The sequence below is a fragment of the Ammospiza nelsoni genome, chromosome 3 (genome assembly GCF_027579445.1).
Source record: "Ammospiza nelsoni isolate bAmmNel1 chromosome 3, bAmmNel1.pri, whole genome shotgun sequence".
In the NCBI taxonomy this organism is placed as follows: domain Eukaryota; kingdom Metazoa; phylum Chordata; class Aves; order Passeriformes; family Passerellidae; genus Ammospiza; species Ammospiza nelsoni.
Genome location: NC_080635.1, coordinates 45,118,508 through 45,141,944, shown reverse-complemented (window position 1 = coordinate 45,141,944; position 23,437 = coordinate 45,118,508). Strand labels below are relative to the sequence as shown.

Sequence of the window (23,437 nt, the reverse complement as noted above, 5' to 3'; positions counted from 1 at the left end):
TTCTTACCTGGCAGTTTTTTCTCCACTGGCTTCTGTTCAGGTTTCTCAGGACACTTAATTGTCAAAGCTTAAAGAAGAAGGGTGAGGCATTAGTGAAAGAACAATAAGCCCTGTTCTGGCAGAAGCATAGTCTTTCTAGTCTCTTTTTATTACAAATGATTTCCCTTAGCTCAGCCTGATCTCTCAAAAATTAGGAGGTAGCCTGCATCTCAGCAGTTAAGATAACATTTAGTCATTATCTGAAAAATTAATTAATGAAAATAACCAAGTTTTTATTCATCTTCGGTAAATTATTGTAGAGGTGACTCCCTAAATGCTTAAAGATATTTTGGTCAAAATGAGTATTTACTTAAAAATGCCTAATTTCTATTTCATTTTTTTAAAATAACCTGCAGTAGAATGGAAATTGCTTATTCAGTTTAAAACAGGCTTTTGGTCCTCTCAAAAGCATCATACAAAGACTTTCACCGGATATAATTAGCCTAATTATTTTACAGAGATTAAGAGACTTATTCTTAAACAAAGGTTTATTTTATGTCTAGCCAATAAGATTCCTTATTCTATTTATTCTTCCACTTAAATGCATTAGAATGTAATGCCTTAAAATACTATTTTGCCCATGAAGTAAAAATTTTCAGTCAGCTGGGAAACACAGCTACATGAATTTGCAAGTCGAGGATGTAACCTAGATTAAATATGTAGACAGCTCCAATTACCAAAGCTACCCATGTTTTTCTTGTCTGTCCTAAAGAAGTTATAAAAAAGGTAAAATAGAAAACAGAGCAGATGAGATTAAAGCCTGAGATGTCTTTTGTAAAGAAGCCATTCACACTGTCAGAATGGAGTATCAATAACCTTTGTTCTCCATTAAATCTCAGTTGAGAAAATCATTTGGCTTGGGTTGAGGGGGAAAATGAGAGTACACAGAATCAGCTTTTCAGTCAAACTCACTGAGACAGTTCAGAAAATCAAAATTACAAGCTGGAACTTTTTGTTCTTCATCTACACCTAGGAGACACTAAGCTCATGAAATAGTCTAAATGCAGAAGGAACAATTTTGACCATTTCTGGCCTCTTACTCAGGAGCTGATTTTTCAGAGTCAAAGGCTGTTGCCCCTTCAGTTCTCCTTCTTCAGGTGCTCCATATTCTGTTGGAAGAAAAATAGAAGTAAGAAAAACAGAAAAGTAGTAGAACCCTTTAAAGACTAAAACTGAAGACCTAGGACCACTGTGGTGCAGGATCAGGCAGGAGTTCCCTCAGCACAGCCATGGTGGCTCCTGCACCACACAGTGCTGCAGACATGAGCCTCGGCCAGCTGCTGCAGCATCCAGGACAGGGGTGTCTGCTTAACATTCCCACTGCTGGGAGAGTGGATGGCTGGATGGATGGACGCACACAGGTGCTGGGGTCTCTGATGCCAGGAGCCAGAGTTCCTGAGGCAGCAGTGCCCCAAAGGATGCAGTTCAGTGCAAAGCTCACTGGCACACAGGCTTGCCAATGCATGGGCTTTCCTAAGGCTGTAGCAGCACATGGGAAAAACACCCAAGGGGAAGAGAAATTGAAAACAGACCAAACCAGTGCTGCCACAATGCCAGAGGTGAGGAAATGCTATTGTGCTCTGCTTGTACTTACTAAGACAAAGTGCTGGGTATCTAGGATGGGCAGCAAGGAATTCTTCACTTGGCTTGTTTTTCTCTGGGTTCCAATGCCCACCAGCTTCTAGCCAGTCCTTTCCAAATATTTTGCGATAATCAAGCTCTGCTCCTCTTCTTTCAGCAGGAAGGATCTGTACTGACACAGGAATGGCACATAATATGATTATAACTTATAATATGATTATATAACTTTGCTGAGAACAAAATCTAATCAGTGCCACAGACTCCTTGGTCTTATTTGATGTTCAGTATGTTTCAATACTCCCAAGAATCTTACAAACCATGTCTCCAAATACTGAGTGATCCATATATTCAGTATATTTTAGAGCCATTAAGCCTCTCTGTGTACTCACTGAACCATAAATTAATACCTAAGCAAAGATTTTGCTGTGTATGGTGATGCAAGGATGTTTTGTGTAGCAATGGATGAGATGCTGCTTCTGCTCTCCTTTATGATAAACATTTGCTGAAAGTTTGATTTGGTGTGGATTATGATATTTTTCTATTGCAGAAGGCAAATGTTGGTATTGCTGTCACTGAAACAGATCAGACTATGCTGCTTTTTCTATTTTTTCTTTCTTTTAAGAGTATGGTTTTTGTTAACAGTCCTGCAACTTCAACACTATTCAGGCATTGAAAAAAAACCACCATTGACCCGTCTTGTCCAAGTCCCCACTGAGTTAGCAATACTTACAAACAGGGCTCAGTCTTGCACTGTCTTGTCTTGTGACTGCCCCACTAACAAGGGGATGGATTAGTTGGCACTTTACTTTTCCTGCACCCAAACAATCAATAATCTTAAAAGAAACTGAAAACAATTCCTCAGGCAGTGATTTAAAGTTTTTGCCAGACTCATGCAATTTGTTGAAGTATCACCCACCTCACAGTTGTTCAAAACCTCCAACTGGCTTATCTTGGCAATAATGAGCTGTTTCAGGGTCTCTGGGTTCTTCTCTGTGTCCACGAAGGGGTTATTGTTACACTGCAGTGCCCGCAAACTTGGCAGTTTGTCAAGCTCATTGATAGATGACCACTGAAATGGAAGGGAAGAGTCTTTTGAGGAAATATGTAACTTCATTTCAGAACAATACCTGGTAACACTGATTTCTCCTGAACAACAAACATGACTGGAAAAATTCTTTTGATCATCTGAACCAAGTACTTGGATCCTGTTCATGTAGCTAAGGAAAGAACTGCACTCCATTTATTTAAAAAACAAACCAAAACAAGAAATTCGAACTTCAGATAATTAGAATTCTGTGAGAGAAATTATAAGGTAGCTGCCATAACCTAAACGTGTTTTTTAACGTTAAGAAATATTTTTACATTTTAAAACTATGCCTCTGTATTGAACAAATTGTTCAAAAGTTACCTCAGAATCTTACACATAAAATGAAATTTTAAAAAGCAAACTTTAAGTTACTCTTTAACAAGATGCATTTATTTACAAAATGTGAAACCATCACAATCTAACCTACCTGTGATATTTTATTGTCATTTATTGCAAGGCGTTTTAGCGAAGGAAACATTTTAGTTTTGCATCCTAGGAAAAGAGTAACAGGAAAACAATGAAAACTTTAAATTAACAGAATTTTAAACCTATAAATAAATTACTTCTTTTACATACCAAATCCAGCATCAGGAAAGTGTACAGAAGATATACCAGTGTTTCTAAGTATTAGCTGTTCTAATCTGAAATTTAATAGACACAATAATCACTGTATGTGGCGCAGGAAGTTATTTGCAAAGAGATACAACCTGATTTTTTTTTTTCTTTTCTTAATAAAGACCTGCAGCTTTTGATGTGGTGCAGCATCCCTGACAAATGAAAAGCAGCCTCACAGGCAGTACCCAGACTTCAGCCGTGTTCAGGGAATAATATTTTCAGTGAGTAAGTGCAACAATTTCAAACTTTCAGAATGGCTCCTGGATGGAGCCATTTAAATCACACATTTAAAATGTGTGATTTTCTAAATGATTTTTTTACAAATAGCTTGTGGCTATTGAAAATCATGGCTGCTGTTTTGGTGTACAGGGTAAGATGATAATTCTGCAAATTAGCAAAGTGTGGTAAATCACTTTCATTTCGTAAGTGTATAATGAAAACCTAATAACACACAGCTGAAGAATGTGTTATTATACAACAAAAGCAAGATTATATTAAAATAGCTCAACTAAATAATGCAGTTACTCTCCTCAAGAGGGCAAAATGCCTCTATTTCAAGATCTCATGAATCTTTCATGCAACATCAATACTATCACATTTCAGCCAACAAGGACTACGGAGATGAATATCTAGGACAAAGAATTTCCAGCAAATTTGTTTACAGCTACCTGGGGAGCTGTGCTATGAGATGCAGCTGATTTCCATCCAGTAGCTGGTTGTCTGAAAGGTCTAACAACTTCAGGGTCTGCAGGACATTATCAGGTCTGATATATTGGAAAAAACAAACACAAAACCAGAACATTTAAAGTTATTGGCCAATAAAAACACTATTTTCCTAAGTATATAATTGCATGCACACAATTGTGCACGTTTATAAATGTTCTGAAATACATCATGTGAAATTTGCATCAATTATTGTTTTGGTGATGTAAATGCTACAGGAATGTAACTTTATGTGCTGTGTAACTTTGTGGTACACCAGTGGCTAACAACTGACTGACTCATGTTACTCACCTTTCCAAAACTGTAATACTATTAGAAGAAAGGTACAACTCTTCAAGTACTGGCCATCCTTGAGCACAAAGAAGAACCTAAGAGCAAAACTTTATTTAATATTACAAAAGATGGGAATATTTCAGAAATTATACTTCATGCAAATTTGCTCTGAATGTGTTCAGAACAAGCTGTGGCTCTCCAAACCAGAGGAACAATTATTAAAGACTTCCTAGTCTTCCCTTTCTTCCAGATGGCTCCCCTGTGCCTGCATCTGCCAGCGCAGATGACATCAGAGGGGTTCTGCAGTCACAGGACTCTAAGTCCCAGGCTTGTGGCCACCCTCACAGTTGAGACTGGAAACTGAGTGACCTGAAAACTGAATAATTTATTCAGTGAGTTGGAGTGACCAGGTATTCCCTACAATGAGGTGAGGAACTGGCTGTACAAACTCTGTACATGTGCAGAAGTTCCAGAACCTATGTATAGCTAATACACATAATACATCTGATAGAATATTTTTAATATGTTAATTTTTCAGAGCTTGAAGCCTTTTCTGTCTTGGGACTGTGCCAGCCTATAACCCACTAAAAGCCAAGAATTGCATGAATTCAATATACCCTGAAGTTTTCAAGTACTCTAAAGAAAATAAATCAATTCAAAAAGGGCTACAAAATTAACAAAGATACTTTTGTATTAGATCTTGTGCCTTGAAATTGTATAAAAGGTATTATTTTACTTTACACAGCTTTATTTAACTTTACACAGCATGAATCCATCCAGCTGCAGGTCTATACAACTGACTCATAAGAGACACCATGCCAAGGGTAAACACTGAGAGCTCCTCCAGCGGCAGCCTGTGACTTGGAACTCAACTGTTTCACCCCCAAAAATATGAAAAATCATATCTGCTGGCATATCTGTAACACACAAACACAAACTCAGATATAACAACTTTTCCTGTTCCAAAGCAAGAGCAGGGAACAGATATTTCATCTCTTTAATCTGATAGTGTTCCCCCATGTCAACAAGACAGACCAAAATAGGTATTGACTGGTGATGAAGAAGCATGACAAGAAACCTGCAGAGTCAAGAGAAATGAGGTGCACGTTCAGTAACAGAGATTGCTCCACCACAGCCCAGCATTGGGATGGTTGGATGGAATAAAAAAAAAAAACTGCACAAACCTGAAGTACCTGAAGATTTTTCAATATGACTAGAAAATTGCTAAATGGTAGGTCGCAGCACGATTCCAAAAAACTCTAATTGCCAAATTTCCAGCTACTGCTTAAAATAGCTTCCTCAGAAACAAAAGTTCAGAGATCTGACATGGAATTAACCCCCAGGAAAGACTAGAGCCTCATTGTGGATAGCTGATGGGGAGGTAACAAATACCCAGAAGAGAGCCACTATGCTCAAAACCAGAAGAATGGAAATGCAACAGCCATTGCAAAAAAAATAAAGATGAGAACAAGAAACAATTGTCATCATGTAAGTTCATGATGTTCCTGTACCTTTAGTCTGTTTATCCCAGGAAGCAAATAATATAATTGGGAAAGGCACAAAGAAGCTAAACAGGAATTAAAACCATGAAATGGAGAATAGCTGTTCTCAGTTACTTTCATATAAACCATTGGGACTTACTAAATTAAATTACCAGGCAGCAATATCAGAACCCAAAAAAGGTTGAATTTATGTTAAATGATATGCACAGCAAAATTTTCAAATGGGTTCTTAATACAGTCAGATAAATCATGAAACAAAAACATCCACAAATATTAATTAGAGGTATATAGTCTTGAGCTCACAGAGCCACACAATTCCAGATTACTTTCTAAGAAGCTCTTACCATGTGCTTACCCTTTGCCTAGAATTTTTCCCAACTACCTGCTGCTACTTGCTAGTGCCAGAAGCATGATCCTGCACTTCTGTTCTAACCCAGATTTTTCTTTTACCCTGTATAATAGTAGATTATATTATAAATACAAAATCTTAGTTTGAAAACAGAATCACAAATATAACATTATGATTTAAATGCTGAATAAGAAAGAAAGGGTTTGGAGCCATAAATACAAATTCATTACACTCAGATGCATTAATTCAATTTCTAAGTCAATGGCTGCTAACTTTAAGTCATTTTACAGGACATTTTTCCCCCCTTGAAAGTTATATGTTATGTTTTGAACAATCACTCAACAATTCTACAGTAATAAGCTCTTTTACTTAGTATATCTTTATTATATACTTTATTAGTATATCTGATATACTAATAATCTGAGAAGTATTTAGATATATGCAAATCATATACTAATGAAAGAATTCTTTCTGAAAACTGATGTTCAAGGCATGTGAATGTGGAGCTCTGTATTACTGCATAACAGTTAAGCGTGTCCCTCTCCTGTGAAAAATACTTCAAAACAGAGGAACAAACTAAAAAAATCCAATTATAACTATCTCAATGGCATATATTCTTACATATAACAACAAGTAATTTTGAAATGCTGTTCACCATAAATTGTTTTCATTAAAATTAAAACACTCCTAAGACTTTTGCTTATATTGCCATCCACAATTTAAATGTATTTCTCATTTGCTTGGATTATATTCATGACTATTTTCTATTTGAAAGTTGAATTTTCAAGTAATTCCCCTCAGAGCCTAAGCAGTGACATTTTCAAGTAGTTTGTTCACAGAGTACTGATGTCAGGCACATGCCTTTATTTTTCCCCTTTTGTTTGACTGCCCTGGAACACCACTTTGAAGCACAGGCTTATGTCTCCTAACTTACAGGGAGTGAACTGGAACAAATTTATAAAACAGATTTTGGAACCAAAGATGTCTTTATGGCCTATGACGAATCATCAGCTAAAGCAGAGTTTCAAAAAAAAGAAAAAATTCAAAAGCTGCATCATTTTGAATTGCTCTGGCTAAGCTGGGGCTTTTTCACTGCCATTGAGTTAGCCCTGGAGAACTCATCTGCAGCCATGGCTCCAAGCGGCCTTTCAGTCACCCCATGGAGGGATGAAGGACAGCTGCTGGCAGGTACCAACATTTTAAACACCACAATGCACAGATTTACTCTGAGGAGCACTAGGTGACAGTTAAAGTGTTTGTAGCCACTTAATTCTTCCATTCGCTTCACCATTCATGTTGCTGCTACTGTGGAAGGATTATTGACTGTCCTGCCATAAATCTCACAGGCAGTTTTAAGAGCACAGTGAATGGACACTAAACAAAAACACATCAGTGACCTTCCTCTAGTCCTGCTGCAAGACAAGAGAATGCAGAAGCTTCTTTCTACTCAAACTCCAGTTTTGTTAAATGCTCTTTTATTGATCAGCAGCTAGCAGCTGAAATCTGAAAAGTCATGTAACTTTACAATGCAGTACTATAAAATCTGACCCCGAGAAATCCAAATAACAGTTTGGAATTTAGAAGCTGTTCTAAGTACCAGGACACTGAGATGCACATCCTAAGCCCCATCTCTGAAAAAAGGCCCACTGCTAACTAGAGTTGACAACAGGACTTCATTCCTAATAAGACACCATACCAGGAGAGAGTCATTTAAGTGTGCACATGTTTCAGTGCCTGAAACAAGGCAGAGCTTTGTTTTTCCTCAGCTCTCTGCTGCCAATAACCAGGCATCATGTGGTTCAAGAACCATCAGTATGGGCAAAGATACCAATCAGTCTCCTGCTGATGCTAAGTGAGGCCAAACCAATGTTTTTCTCATCATAAGGAAATATTTTCTTTCTCTTTGCATTTGTTCTATTGCATGCAGACAAGGACACGTAAATCTTCAACAGCTACCACAAACCAAAAGGTTTTCACTTAAAAAAACTTTGGGACATGAAGCTATATTGTACTCCAACTGCTTTCTTCTGATTTGGCAATTTACAGATGTAGATGAAGTAAAATGTTTCTTATTAGACTCCTATGCCAATATCACTTCCTTCATTATGTAGGAAGTACATTAGTCAATATGTAACTAACACAGTTACCCAACAGCACCTTTTCTAAGGATGATTTGATTTCAGTAGAACAATACAATGCACAAATATTTATTGTGCTTCCCCTGCCTCAGAAACCTAATGATATTAAATTTTAAAAAGATCAGGAAAGGCTATTACCTCTGTCCATGTTATTTCAGTTTGATTAAGAGCCAGAATCTTCAAGTTTGAAAATGCACTGGATGTAAAAGTTGATGTAGATGGAAATTTCATTTTGTTTTCACTGCATTAAAAAAAAAATTGCATAATGAATAATCACATTTATTTAAGTCATTAGTTAGGAGCTACACATTAAAGAAATTTATACCCTCCAAAAATTAAAATCACTGCCAAGATGTCATATATTTTAAAATATAATAAAATATATTTCTAGTTATGTTCAAACATACTCTTTCCTAATATATTTTCCTGCTTCCAGAATGAGTATTTATTCAAGAATGCATATTTATTCCTCTGTGGCCTCTTTCACTAAGTTTTCAACATGAAAAGAATGATTTTCATTAATATTAAATGAAACAAAGCCAGAGCTTGGGCTTAAGCTCCTTAGTGTTGACTGAAAATGAGGAGCCTACATGACTATCCAGACCCCAGAAAAACAAAAGTATGTAAAATCCCCTCTCAATAAGCAAGTATCACTACAAAGAAGAAAAGATAAAGATCCTCAAATCCGCAGTCTTCAAATCAGTTTTCATTATTCACCCTGAAAGAGAAATTTTTATTTCTTTCCTAAGGCATAATCTACCTGCATATTCTCATAAAAATCTCTCAATGTAGTTTACAGTTACACACTTAGGGGTAAAATTTCCACATAAAAGCTGGTGGATGGTTAATCACTTCTATTCTTCCAACATTCCATGCACAAAAAAATCAGTAACAGATTTACCTTCTTTCTTTTTTAAAGCAAACAGAAGGTCAAAACAATACAAAACTGATTCAGACTGTATCAGTTTGTAGTTGTAAGCATCAGATTCCAGCATCAATCTCATTTTGTTTTCCATTTTTTTACAAAAAACTTCTGAATACCCTTCAGTCTAGAGTACGCTTCTCAACAATGAAAAACTGAAAAAATTATTCCGGGTGAATTAAAATAAATTTCTCTGTATTCTCATGCATGCTGATAACAATAAATCATTATATGCTCCAAGCAAAGATAGATTTACAAATAGCACCCAGATTGCAAACAGCTGTTCATTGCTAAATATTGAAGAAACTAGAGGACCTATAACTACTTTAAAAATACATTTTTGTCACAATAACAATAAGAATAAATAAAAAAACCTGGTGATTTAGGCTGCTACTTAATCCATTGTGTTACTTCACACCAGAAAATTATTGTGGCATGTGCCAATTACTGTGTATAGGTGTGTACTAGAAATGTTCTTTATTTTGGAATTATTTTATGAATTTTCTTGTTTCAATAGAATTGGAGCTTTATTTAATAACATCTTCCTTCCTTTTCCAATGTCATCATTGTACAGGAAATTTTCCCCTAGATCTGTCACCATGGTCTCAACAATTTCTTATCAGCATCATTTTAGGACAGAAATAGACAAAGATTTGGGATAATTAAGGTTTAGTCAAAGCATTATGGACAATTAAGTTTAGTGTCAAGACACAGTTGGCTAATCAAAAGTGAGTTCTTAAATGCAGACCTGCCTGAGCACCCAGAATGTATCAAGAATAAAAAGACCCCAAAGATCAAATCTTAAAACTTTGAAGAAAATGTTCTCCAGAACTTAGTTTTACACAGAAGCTGAACTCCTAGGGTTCTTCTTGAATACAGATGTCAGAAAAATATAGCCCACACTACAGCCCACAACTTCAGCAGTTGCTTAAAAACAAGATTTAAAAAAACAAAACAAAAGAAAAAACCTTAGCTCCCATTAGAATGAGTCTTGTTGTATCCAGTTACATTTAGAAAGCTGAATCCTGAGACTCTTGTTTTTTGTTCCCACCCCAAAGGAAGAGAAACCCAAATATGAATATTTATACCTGACATTAAGTGTTTCCAGATTTTGAACTTGAGAAGCAATAGCTACTACTGTCTCCCAAGATGATATCAGATTTTTTGATAAGTTTATATGCCTCATATCTGAAATTTCTTGTTAAGAAAAAAAAACTTATCTTAAAACTGAACTTCCTTTTTTCAGAATTAGAATTAGGGTTTCGTTTTGAATCAAAGAGAAGAAGATTACACTAAGGGATGGTACTGCTCAGTTACAGCAAATTCTATTTTGATTTCTGATATGGAAATGGCTTATAGTTTTACAGAAGAGCTTAACCACACAAATCCTCAAATGGATTCATTTCTATACTGACAGGAACTCTTATAAGTCCTTAAAAATTAAAAAATAAAAACTGCTTTGTAGTTTTGTAACACTGCCACCGCATGCAGTGTACTAAACATATTATTTGTTATATATTGGAAACCTCTGGTGTCTACAGAACATATCAGTTCTACTTCTATATGGTTATCTATTCTAGGGAATTTTTAAAAAACCCATTGCTGGAGCCTTCTGAAACTGCAGTCACAATAACAACCTATGACTACACTTCTATTTTAATGCATAATTTGCATTTCCTCTCAAAAATTGTAGGCGCCTGGCTGTTTAAGTTTTTAACATTACATTAAACTTTTAAATATAAACTTCAGGTTTAATTTTTTGGTTTTTTTAAATAAAAGGATAGAAGTATCATTCAGTGACGTGAACACTTGGAATGCTAAAGTATGTACTTTATTTGTGGCATCATGCAATACAGCAAGAAAAGGATACTGGCACATGTTCTGCTGATTTCCTCTTCCTGACCAGCATGGCTCACTGCACACTCACGCACCGAGATATCCACCAGTTTGTTCAGTTGTCTACGTGAGAAAGAACATTCTGTTAGGTAATCTTCAAACAGAAATAGGTGTGTTACATAAATGCCTGGTTTTTACAACTCCATAACACCCTTTTCATGTGTATCTCCTTTGGAATTAGCAATGTGCAGATTACCACACTGCAGTGTCATTCGCACTCAAAAAGAGATACATCTCTATTTTTTGCCTTTACATCACTACTAGAACATAAGTCTGGTTGAACCATAGTTCCAGCTGAAATAAAGAGTTGGTAAAACAGATTAAATATAGCTGTGCAAATTGGAATTTAATTAGAGATTCCGAGTTAAAAAGGTTTCTTGCAACATGTTTTTCAAGAGGTTCGGAGTTATTTGGGCAGTCTTTGTATCACTTATTAGAAGTATTTTTGACTGCTTAGTATGCTCTGGGAGAAAAGGAGAATAGTTGTGGAATATCAGCTCAGAAGGAGACTGCCACCTACTGAACTAATACATCTCTTCTGCTGGGGGCCATTAGAACTGCAATTTATGACACATCAGGAAGTTACTGCTTTTCTTATCCTTCTAGGTACATAAACATGACATCAACTTATTGAAAAACTTCTTCACTAGCAGTACAGTGACTTTCTGTCTTCCCTCTCTTGGTTAGAAATGAATTTGTGATATGAGTAAACAAAGACTACAAAACACCGTAAAATATTAAGAAAACATTAAAATACATCTATTTTAAAAAGACCATGCATGTGTATGATGACTGCCAACGTGATGATAATTTATCGCTCATTTCTCACCACATATCATCATCTGCTTCTTTATGAAACCTGAATGAGGACTGTTAGCATTTAAACATGACATAATCCCAGTTTGTATTTGTAAAACCTGTAAATTAGGAAGGCAATTGAAGGATTTCTTGTCTCCACCACAGTGCAGTCTGACTTGCTTTTAGACACAACAATTTAATGTGCATTGCAGTCCTTACAGCTGAAATACTACTTGATTGATCAATCACTAATAATATATCTCAGATTTTCATATATGACACTTGCCTTTGCTGTTCTGCAACAGAATCCATGCCAATAAATTCCACAGTCTTCGTTCCAATTACTACTGTATTCCCTGTGCCACACTGAACATCCTGCTTATCATTCAATCCGTACCGATCCTTTACTGCAGTAAGAAAATCTACTCCAAAATTTGCCTTGTTTGGCCGGATGAATGATCCTCCTTTAGGATGCCTAGAATAGAGCAGTCAGAAAAAGCTGAAATATAAACTGTTATCTTAACATTCACTGACTAATTAATTACTGCTTTAAACAGAAGTACTGAGAGCCAAAGCAGTCAAAAGGCAATTCTACAGACTAATTGTAAACATCACTGTTCCCAGCAAGCCAGGTAAGACTCTCAGAGTATCTGACAGTACTTGATAGAAGTAGTGAGATACCATGAGGACTGGAGCACTAGCTCCCTAAAATCAAAATTACACATCAAAATTACAGTGTCAGTACCATTATTAAATATTGTGGTGGTGTTTGCAGGGGCCCCAGGACAAAGGAAGAGATGAGAATCTTGATCCCATGTTTCAGAAGGCTGAATTATTATTTTATGATATATATTATATTAAAAGAAAATTATATATTAAAACTATATTAAAAGAATAGAAGAAAAGGATTTCACCAGAAGGCTAGCAAAGGAATGTAATGAATAATAAAATTGCTGCTTACAGCCTTGACACAGGTGGCTGTCATTGGTCATCAAGTAAAAACAATTTCACATGCTGGGTAAACAGTTCTCCAAATCACATTCCAAAGTAGCAAAACATGGAGAAGCTGAAGCTTCCCAGCTTCTCAGGAGAAAAGATCCCAGCAAAAGGATTTTTCATAAAATATGTCTGTGACAAAAAATAACTGCTCTGTTATTTCCAAACTCATTATGAAGTCAGGTTCTCCAAAAAAGAAGTTTCTACCTAAGGATAGACACAAAGCTACCTAAATCATACAATAAATGCACCCGGAGTTTTATCAAAGCCTGAGGAATACTCATACTAGTGATTGCCACACTGTATTTGATTTGCATAATTCACTAGTAATGCTCACAAATGACAAAACATACAAATTGTAGCACTCAGAACTCTTCTACAAACTCAAACTTTGAAAAATCCTGATACCAACTTGGTAACAATTTTGAATATTCAACAGAAATATCCAACCAATAACGCATATTTAAGTCAGTCCAGTGGAGTTTCTTGGCTTTTTTAGAGCACTGAAAAAACTTTGTTGCATTCCCGTGTCTCACCACGCAATTGCTTTGACATTTTCTAGCAAAATTAGCGAGGAAACACAGTATCAGGGAAGAACTAGCAGAGACAAGTTATGGGAATGGTGAGGATCTGATAGGAGCATCGGCCAGAAAACATCAGGAAGAAAATTGGTAGCTATGAATATCTGTCTGCCGTCAAGCTGAGAAGACAACAGGCTTTGGTAGGCTTTTGGTACCAGGAGGAAGACATCACTCATGTAAATAAAACTTCTCAAAACAGCATGTGAGCATCAAGTGTCTAATTAGCAAATCATAATATAAACCACCAGTGCTACAAAGTTCAAAATTCTCATAGAAAAAACAGTAACTAAAGGCCCCAAATCTTATGAACCTATTACAAGTAGATGGAATAGTTTGGGCAGCATGTATTCACATTTTTGTTAAAAAATCAGTGCTGGAAGTTTCCTGTGCCTGTTTCATTCATTAGCCTTTCTTCTCTCATATCCTTAAGAAGGACCTAGGTAGAAACTCAATAGTATTTACTTTCAAAATATTTTCAGTCTAGTTTTGTAATGACTATGCTTAGAATGCAATGATTACAAAAGAATAAGAAAGGCAAATTACTAAAGAATATAAATCTGGTATGAACTTTTCATGTTTGATAAGCATTTTCAATACCTTTTTAATTCAGTAACCTTCTCTTAAGTAATTTCTTCCATTCCTTTGAAATTCTTCATAGCTTGCAAACACTTGACTGATTTAAATATTGAACTTTCTCTAGTGTAAAAATGATGTGATTCTTTAATACCTCTTCTTAAAACAGTAAATTGCCTTTTTATGACCTGAACTAGAACATCTCTTGCCTCCAAATATATCACTTCTGCATTTAATTAAGTCAAACAGCTTCAAAGATGGCAGATAGTACAGGATTCTGCTTGTGGCTCTGGAAAAAATCCCTGTGCTCCTGTCTATCTGTAATTCACACTAGGTCCTGCTGTAAATTTATTCTGACAACGACTATCCAATTTCCTATCACCATGATTTTGTCATTACCATCCCTCTACACTCAACAGTTCTGCTCTCCTCAACCCTCTCACCAGAGCTAATCTAGAACACTTCTGCATTCCTCCTGTCATGCCATTTATCCCTGTCGTAGCCAAGACCTTTGGGTTTCTCCATCACCATATCCATTCCTAAGCCCATTTCTGTCCTGTCACCACTTCTATTGGCATCTCCTTCTTCATTTTCTGTGCAAGAACTAGTTTATCCTTAGGAAAAAAAAAAAAAAAAAAAAAAAAGCAGAGGAACCTAGCTAGCTACCCTGTGCCCTGTCATATAAAGCTATAGGAAAATTGAAAATCTTAGTGTATTTATCTCTCAAGACACTTCTCTTTTTGTCCTGATCAAAAGGTCATAGGTTTTCTCTCTCCTGTTGCTATCACTTCCCGTTACTCTGCATGCTATTATAAGTTACCTAATGTATATTTAAATCCATTCCAAAGCCTAAGCTTCTTTCTCAGTTCCAGTCTATTTATTTGATCTACTTTTTTAGGAGCTGTCACAAAAGACAGGAAAGGAAACTGCAATAGGAACCTATTTTCAGGGAAAATTATTGTGCATTCAAGGAGAGAAGTCACTGTAACTCATTTTCCCTAAAACACACTGCCTGTGTTTTAGGGAAACAAGTTACAGTGGGGACATATGAACTGTACAGCCTGCATGTACATATCAAACAAATAATGTACAACACATGGACTAATGCATATACACACCTATTAGCCATCAATCTCCATAACTGGGAATTAAAGAAATAAATCCTAACCCAAAGAGTCATCCAGCATGCATATTATAAGATGGAAGAACCTATGGATTACTGATCAACCTGACTTAAGATGAACACTCAGAAGTCTGAGAACAGAGATTTTGTTCTCATGTATGCAAATTGTTTTGCAGCCAGAACAAAAGACTGTGAGGAAATAGAGTGGTAGAAGATATGGCCCAATTTCCTTAAGCAGAAAATCTGGAATATGCACAAGTGGGGCTCTGGCAGGCGCTGGCTCTAGTTAATACTGACACTTCCTACTGACTTTTAAAATAGGAAGGTTGACCCCAATCTCAGAAGTCATCTTCTAGGACACTTCCTATTCATGATTCAGTAGCCTGAAGCATACAACCCATCTGCTGGCATACCCAGGGTGCTTCAAGGATATTCATTAAAATTTAGATTAGCTGTCAGCTTCCATTGAATAAGGAGGAAATTTAGCATCATTCTTTGCTAATGTAAAACAAAGTGATGGCACTGCTCATCATTACAGGTACATGATGGCTCTTCATATGCTAGGGAAATATCACACACACACTTCTCAGCACTGAAGAAAAATGCAGGAGTACATAAATCATAACAGCTACACACTTGAGCTGTCTGATTGCAGAAGCTCTGAGCCACAGAGAGAGATGTCAGCTTTATCAGCCTAGGCAGTAAACATGGATCAAAGGGCTTCTGTGCCCAGTACAGTCTGTTTGCAATGATCAGCTCCAGGCAATTACCACCATGACTGCAGCAAATGCACTACAAGGCTCATAAGGTGTCACAAAGTGGAGCTGTTTGAATCCATGAATGTCTTTTCTACACAGATATGAACAGATCTCTTCCCTCTAGGGGAAGGTGTTCAACAGACAAAACTTCTATTAGAAGAATCTACACACAGCAGTAAAGAAAATCCTTCAAGTTTTAGAAAGAGGCTGTGGCACCAAACAATGCTTATAAATGACATCTAACACTAAGCTGCCATAGTGTATCAAATTCCTGACTGAACAGAAGAAGCCTTGCAAGCATGAGCAAGTACTTCAAGTTCTTGAAAGTTTACCTTAGTTAAACAGACATGAAACTTGACTCTGGGCTTTCAAAAAACAAGGAAAGACAGACAGACATCTGCAGCTTTAGATGCCATCTTGGGGTTCTGCTGGTGCACAGTACATGTTTGAGCAGCAGTTAGGGACAGCCTTTTGTTTCAACACAATTCTACTGGCAGCAAAGAGCACGAGTTTCTGATGAACAAAACTTCTTAACTAAAACCTTCTCAGGAATCTTAGGAATGCTTTCTGCCTTTGCAAAATGGAAATAATTTTTTTTTCGTGGACACTAAAATTATATTCTTTCCTGTATGTGAAGAGTTTGTTTGTTCTCTAGGTAGATATTCCTGGAGGTGAATGTGTCATCCTTGAAGAAAAAATAGCCTAATTTAATATAAACAGATCCTTCATGGAGCAGATAATCTTGAATCATCATGAAGCAGATCATCATGCAACAAGAATAGGACAACCAGGGGAGGAGGGTGTGCTTGTAACCCACATTTCCCAGGGGAACACATGCATGCAAATGTGTCAGTGGGTCTGTGGGACCAGAACATGTTGGAAAGCACACTCATGTTTCAAAAGCTGCATACAAATTTTAACACAGTTTTAAGGCTTGATTACTCATTTCTCTTGAAGGACTGCAGAACATAATTACATTATACACTACTGCAACTGACAGCTAAAATAGTAGCTGTAACTGACAGCTAAAATAGTAGCTTCCTCAGTTATTAAGAAACAAGATCCTATTATCAGGGAAAAACTGAACACAAAACCACCACTAGATTGTGCATTGCCATTTGTAGCTGATACTGGGCTGATGAACATGCTCATGATGTCAGCATAATTTGAAGCATGGCAGTTTTGTTCCTTGGTACTCATATTCATAAGAAGTTAAATTATCACTACATAATGACCCAGATAAATGTACTGCCTTTTATGAAACATAAAAGTTGAGGTCATATTTTCAAAAAACCTACTATAGAGATCACATAGAGCTGTAAACAGACCTACTGTTTCAAGTAAGGACTTGAAAAGAAAGAAGATTCTCTGGTAATGAGAATCTCAAAATCAGTTTTATTTTCCTCTTATGGTCTTATTTTCAAATGTCACTCTGAAAGATGTATTTTTTAAAGCAGTTATTTTCAAAATTGCCTTAATTTCAAAATGTCCTTTCACTGCATTTGTTTACAGCACAAGCTACTTGATCAGCTGCTTCTGCTTATCAGAATTCAAGGAGTGAGCAAAGTAGGCTTGTAGGCAAAGGATACTTATGATAAGGGGAAAAATACAGCATTTTTTTCAGATGTGTATATTCATCTACAAAGAAACATTATTCCCTCCTAATCAGTAGTAGTAAAGAGGTGATGTTTTCAGTTGTGGGAGTTTAGGTGATGTTTTCAGTTTTGTTTTTCAGCACCCTTTTGCTAAAATAAGGTAACTATTTCTTACTTAAGTTTGCCTACATTTTTGCAATAGTCAACAGAAGAACTACAAATGTGTCTGCACACAGGAAGTTATGTCTGTGTGTCTTGGTGGACTGCTGGAACTATGTATTCTCTTAGAATCCAGCAGGACCTCTTCTGATTGGAAACTAGCACAGCACAAAGAACAGGTATTGAAAGAACAACATGTTTGAAGACCACAACATTTACATTTGTTATGGGTATTGAGCTTCACTCAAAACATTGATTCTTACATCAAGAATCAAGGGTTCTGAGATCTCATCTCCTGGAAGCACACTAATGGCTACTAAAAACCCAAGAGTCTATACACATATATATAAATATCATACACACACAAATGTAAAGCAATCGAGTTTCTGAATAAACATGCATGAAATGTTCAATTCCTTTTTCTGTCCAGAGAGATTTGGAATGGTCAGCCAATTATTTCTACTTTTTTTTTCTCCTGCAGCAGAACATAGGCAACTGTTTCAAGTAAATTCAAAACATTTAGGAAGCAACTTCCACTAATATATTAATTTAAGACTTGGTTGTGCTGAAACCATCATTTCCAATTCCTTAGCTGAAACAAAAAAATCCAGCAATGTTGATTTTTTTTCTTGTATTAAGTGTGTTTAGCCTCCTCAAGCCTTGTTTTATTATTATTTAAATACTAGGGATACAAGGGAAAAATATCCAGTCCTCACAGGTGGTGTTTTCTGCTTATTTTTCTGCAGAATAGATTTTGTTCTCTCATCCTTCACCACTTCTATGCTCAGGAACTTACTGAGCTAGCAGTCTCTAGTATTTAAGAGTTATTGATGACTTTCTTCTATGAACTCATCCAGTTACTATTTAACTTATAGACTTTTAGCTGTTGCATGTGTCCTGACATAGAAATCAACGACTTGCTGCAGTTAATATCCATCTTAGAGTCCTGTATTCCACAATTTCAAACATGTTAAGTGCTCAAACCCTTTCACTTAAATGTAATGCCTGCATATATTTAAAAACCCCACACAGCTGCACTATGTTTTGCATATACTAAATCCAATGAATATATTTACAATTCCTTAGTGATACAAATATAACCCAAATCATTAACAGGAACTTGGCATTTTCCCTTAACAAGATATATGCCAGTCAGCTTAAATTCAAATATAAACTGTATTTGAAACACTTAATATGGACCAATATTTCAGTTCAGAATTACTTAATGAAAGTCACCAGGAAATACTGATTTCCTAACTAAAGTAAAAGATCTAAAACCTACTAAGAATAACAATAACATTCAAAAGTATCGTTTTTATAACATACCTCTGAAAACATGACTTGTATTTTCTAAGTATTTACTATACCCTAATACCTGTAACTGGATAAATATCAGTGCTGGAGCCTCTATGGGTTAGCTAGTCAGAGCACTCAGAATTATGACCTTTTTAATACTGGCCAACTGATAACAGAAAGGTTTGCCCTAAAAACTGCCAAAGGGCCCTTCCCCATGAGCATCTTGTCACCACACATGACATGCCAATGCTGTGAACCAACTCACCTGCATGTAAAATACTGTGTTCCTTCATAGCTGCCATCATGCTTTCCCCTCTCCGGATCATCCCATTCCACGCCCAGCCAAATTCCTGAAAAAAACGGTTGATACTTTTTCAAATTTACAGCACCATATCCATAGATATCACAGCTGGAAAGAACCTCTGCAGCTCACTCAGCCTAACCGTCTCTCTCAAAGCAGGAGATTATCACCAGCACCAAAAAAAGTCAGTCAGGTAATTTGTTACCTAGCCAGACCCCGAAAATTTCTGAGGAGAGAAAGATTGCAACCCATCTGGTGAGCATATTCCAGTGCTGCATTGTAGTGTAGCAAGGTAATGGGAAAGGTTTTCCTGCTGTGGCCATTACCCTTTACTGTATAATGTAGTACTTGTAAGAAGAGTTTGGCTCTGCCTCCTTTGTAACCAGCTGTCAAACAGCTGCAGGAAGCCATTGGATGGCGCTTTTTCTTCTATTCACCACATTAACCTAGCCCAGATCCCTCAACCTCTGCACAACACATGTGTATGGTCAGTGCCCTTCACCACCCTGGTAGCCTTCCAAGACTCCTCAAGAGAGAAGACCTTTGAGATCCTCTCAAGTTTGTCTGCATCCCTCTCGAACTGCAAAAGCTCCACAGCAGATACATTATTCCAAGGGTAACCTTGTCAAGAACCCCATTTCCAGAGAGGGACAACAGCTTCCTTTAACTAGCAGGCCATGCTCATCACTTCCCTCTAAGGCAGCCCAGTACAACATGTATCTCTGCTTGTTACAGGGGTCACTGCTGGCTCATATTCATAACAGTATCCAACCTAACCCCCAAGCCCTTTGCAACAGACTCTCTGAGTCACTAATACTCCCTCATCCATACTAGCTGCAGAAATTTATCCTCCTTGAATCTCCTGGGTTCAAACCTCAAGTTCATAAACCTTGACCTGGATTGCAATTCTACCTTGCATCACAGCAGCCATTTGAGGGTGAACACTGTTCATCACCCAAATCACTGAGGAATACATGAAACAATACACACCCCAGCATTTACTTTGGTAGTACTCACTCATTACAGATATCAAGTCTTTATTACTTTTTCACTGGACAGCTTTCAAATAATTTAACAGTCCATTAACCTTGTATTTCTTCAGCTTCCAAATAAAATTCATTACAAAGACATTATTCAAAGACTTACTGAAGTCAAGGAATATTGACTTGTTCTCCCTTCATCCACATTCACAGTCATATCATTGTAGAAAGTAATTACATTTACCAAGCACAACTTCTTCTTATTTACAAGTACCAAATACTCCCAACTACCATCTTGTCCTTCACAGGCTTGGAAATGGATTCCAAGGAAACATACTATGTCAGCTTTCCCAAAATTGAAGTGAGGCTAATGAGTCTACATTTCCTGGTCATCCTTCTTGCCTCTTCTAGAACAGTATGCAAGGCTGGTCTTCTTCCAAGCACCAGGAATCTTCCCATAAATTTGAACATCTATAGTGGGTTGGCCCAGGCTAGATACCAGGTGCCCACCCAAAGCCACTCTGTCACTCCCCTCCTCAGCTGAGCAGGGGAGAAAAAATACAACAAAAGGCTCATGAGCTGAGATTAGGACAGGGAGAGATCACCCACTGTTTACTGTCATGGGCAAAACATGACTTGGGGAAAGCAATTTAATTTATTATCAAGCAGAATCAGAGTAGCCTAATGAGAAGTAAAACAAATCTTAAAAATAACCCCACCTCAGCTCTCCCTCTTTCCTGCACTCTACCTCCTCCCCTGAGAGGTACAGAGAGCTGGAGAATGGGGGTTACAGTCAGTTCATCACACCTTATTTCTGCTGCTTCCTCCTCAAAGAGGGTGGTCCTTCCCCTGCTCCAGTGCAGGTGCCTCCTATAGAAGACAGTCCTCCATGGAGTGGTCCAACATAACTCCTCCCTACAGGCTACAGCATGCTTCCTTTGGAACTGCTCCAGTTTGGAACTCTTAGTCCTTCAGGAAAAGGCTACTCCAGGACACAAGATCTACCAGGAAACCTGCTCCAGCAGGGCTTATCTCTCAGGTCTACCAGGAGCCTGCTCTGGTGTGGTAACCACTTCCTTTCAGGCATCCACCTGTGTGCGCCTCCTCCATGGGCAGCAGGTGGATCTCTGAATCCCTGCTGACCCCCTGGGCTGCCAGGAAACAGCGTGTGTCTCAGTAGATCTGCAGGGCCTCTCCAGAGTGCGGAGTACATCTTTCCCCTCCTTCTTCACGGACCCTTGTGTCTGCAGGGCTGTTGCTCACACATTTTCTCACTCAGCTCTTCTCTGGCCACAGCTACCTTCATGCAAAGAGTCTCTTTTCCTTCCCCTTCTTAAAGAAGGTTTCACCAAGGTGCAAGTACTATTACTGACGGGCTCAGCCTTGGCCAGTGGCAGGCCCACCCTGGAGCCGGCTGGCAGCGGCTCTGTAGGACACGGAGAAAGCTTCTGGCAGCTTCTCCGGTGGCAGATGCCACCCCTGTAGCCCCTGCCACTCTCAGAGCCTTGACACACAAACCCAACACAATATGTTATCACCTGGTCTGGAAATCTACCTCTCACCTTCCCTGACTGTCTGCACAGAGATCAGGGAAAAGACTGTGAAGTTCTTCTTACACTCCTTTTGACAACTCTGACTTCTTTAAAGAAAAAAACCTAAAAACCTCACACAGAAGTCACCACATTTACACAAGAACAATGAGGAAAATCAAATTGTAAATTGCCTCGTTTTACTCGACGCTGTTGGGTTTTTTTAATGAAAAAAAACATGAGTAGAACCATGAGAACAGCCACAAAACGTGAAGATTATTACTTGTGTGGCGCTTACCTGCAGTAGGAGACACGCTGCCCACATAGCGCACAGTCCCGTAGTCGGTGCCACAGGCGACCCGCCGACCCAGCGCATCGGGCGGCAGCCCGGCAGCCATTCCGGGGCCGCGGGAACCGGGCTGCCCCCGGACCTGCAGGCACAGGAGGAACGCCCTTAACACACGCGCAAGCCGCTGCTCTCACAACGCCCGTACATTGAGCTGCTCTTTTGCCGCCCGGCGCCACCCTGCCGCTCCCCGCTCCCGGAGCCGAGCCGGCTCCTGTGGGCCGCCCTCAGCCCCCGCTCCACACGCGCGGGGCCGCGGCCGCCGCTCACGCACCGCCGGGGCCGCTCCGCTGCCGCACTTCCGCCCCGCGCGGCACCCGCCGCCCTGCCCCTCCCGGCTCTCGGAGCGCTCCAATTGGCCGCGACCCCCGGCGCAGCCCTGCCCTGGTCCGCTATTGGCCCGCCCCGCCTTCTACTCTGCTCGAGACACCGCCTTCAGGGGCAAAACGGCCCGGGGCGTCGCCGCCGTGGAGCTTTCTGGGTAATGGTGTTCACCAGCGTGGCCCCGCCGCGCGGCCTGTCCGCCCCGGACTACAGCTCCCAGCATGCCGCGGAGCGAGAGGCGGGTGCTCTGATTGGGCGAGCGGGGCCCGCGGGGCGGTGGCGGGTGTCCCGCCCGTCCCCGCGAATTGCGCCTCCCGGGGAGTGGCCGCAGAGTTGCGGCGGGCGGTGAGGAGAGAGGGAGAGGGCCCGGGGGAAGTGCTGTCGTGCTGTAAAGCAGCACGGCGTGGGCAAAGCCCTGCGGCACCGGTGAACAGACACTGAGTAAGAGATGGTTCCAGTGCGTAGCTCAAGGCTGGGGCGCTCTCACGGAGCGGCAGCTGAGGAGAACGCGGGCGGCTCAGCGAGCAGCAGAGCTCCCCCGCAGCACCCCCGCGCCAGGCGGACTCCCACACGCTTGTATTCCTCTGCACGCTGCTACATTTGCTGCTGCATTTACTTCAACATTCAGTATTTGGGGGAAATATCCCGCGGGGGATCCAGGAAAATCGAAATGTCCACTGTGCGTAAGATTAACAGCAAAAAATGAAAGACCTGAGTGTGTTCTAGTACCAGTCGGTGAGGAACAGAAATTGAGTAAGAGCTCTTCAATTTGATAGAGATAGGTATGGCAAGATCTAAGAGCTGTGTTTATAAAAATCAAAGTATCCTAACTGATGTTTTTTACCTTTTTAAATCTCTTGTGTTTCATAGTTCAGTGTCTCATAACAGCTGAATGCAAACAATATCATTTGAATGTTGGCACCACCAAGACTGGAGCAGTAATGACAGTAAAT

At 38.9% G+C, this 23,437-nt stretch overlaps 1 protein-coding gene across 2 annotated transcripts in view; it reads right to left on the bottom strand.

The window, feature by feature from the left end:
• TBCE (tubulin folding cofactor E) overlaps positions 1-23,437 on the bottom strand; it is a 49,716-nt gene that overhangs the window by 2,036 nt on the left and 24,243 nt on the right. Inside the window, exons 1-15 of one of the 2 annotated variants that reach the window (XM_059469704.1) lie at positions 22,435-22,451; positions 22,113-22,245; positions 19,270-19,354; positions 12,210-12,398; positions 11,100-11,188; positions 10,318-10,417; positions 8,446-8,548; positions 4,337-4,413; positions 3,991-4,086; positions 3,284-3,348; positions 3,135-3,199; positions 2,537-2,689; positions 1,634-1,787; positions 1,080-1,148; positions 8-67 (exon numbers count right to left, since the gene is read on the bottom strand). In XM_059469704.1, the coding sequence (XP_059325687.1) occupies positions 8-67; positions 1,080-1,148; positions 1,634-1,787; positions 2,537-2,689; positions 3,135-3,199; positions 3,284-3,348; positions 3,991-4,086; positions 4,337-4,413; positions 8,446-8,548; positions 10,318-10,417; positions 11,100-11,188; positions 12,210-12,398; positions 19,270-19,354; positions 22,113-22,212 (1,405 nt within the window). In that variant the 5' untranslated portion in view covers positions 22,213-22,245; positions 22,435-22,451. Of the gene's footprint in view, positions 1-7; positions 68-1,079; positions 1,149-1,633; positions 1,788-2,536; positions 2,690-3,134; positions 3,200-3,283; positions 3,349-3,990; positions 4,087-4,336; positions 4,414-8,445; positions 8,549-10,317; positions 10,418-11,099; positions 11,189-12,209; positions 12,399-19,269; positions 19,355-22,112; positions 22,246-22,434; positions 22,452-23,437 lie in introns of those variants that run through there. The other variant, XM_059469705.1, reaches the window with a different exon arrangement.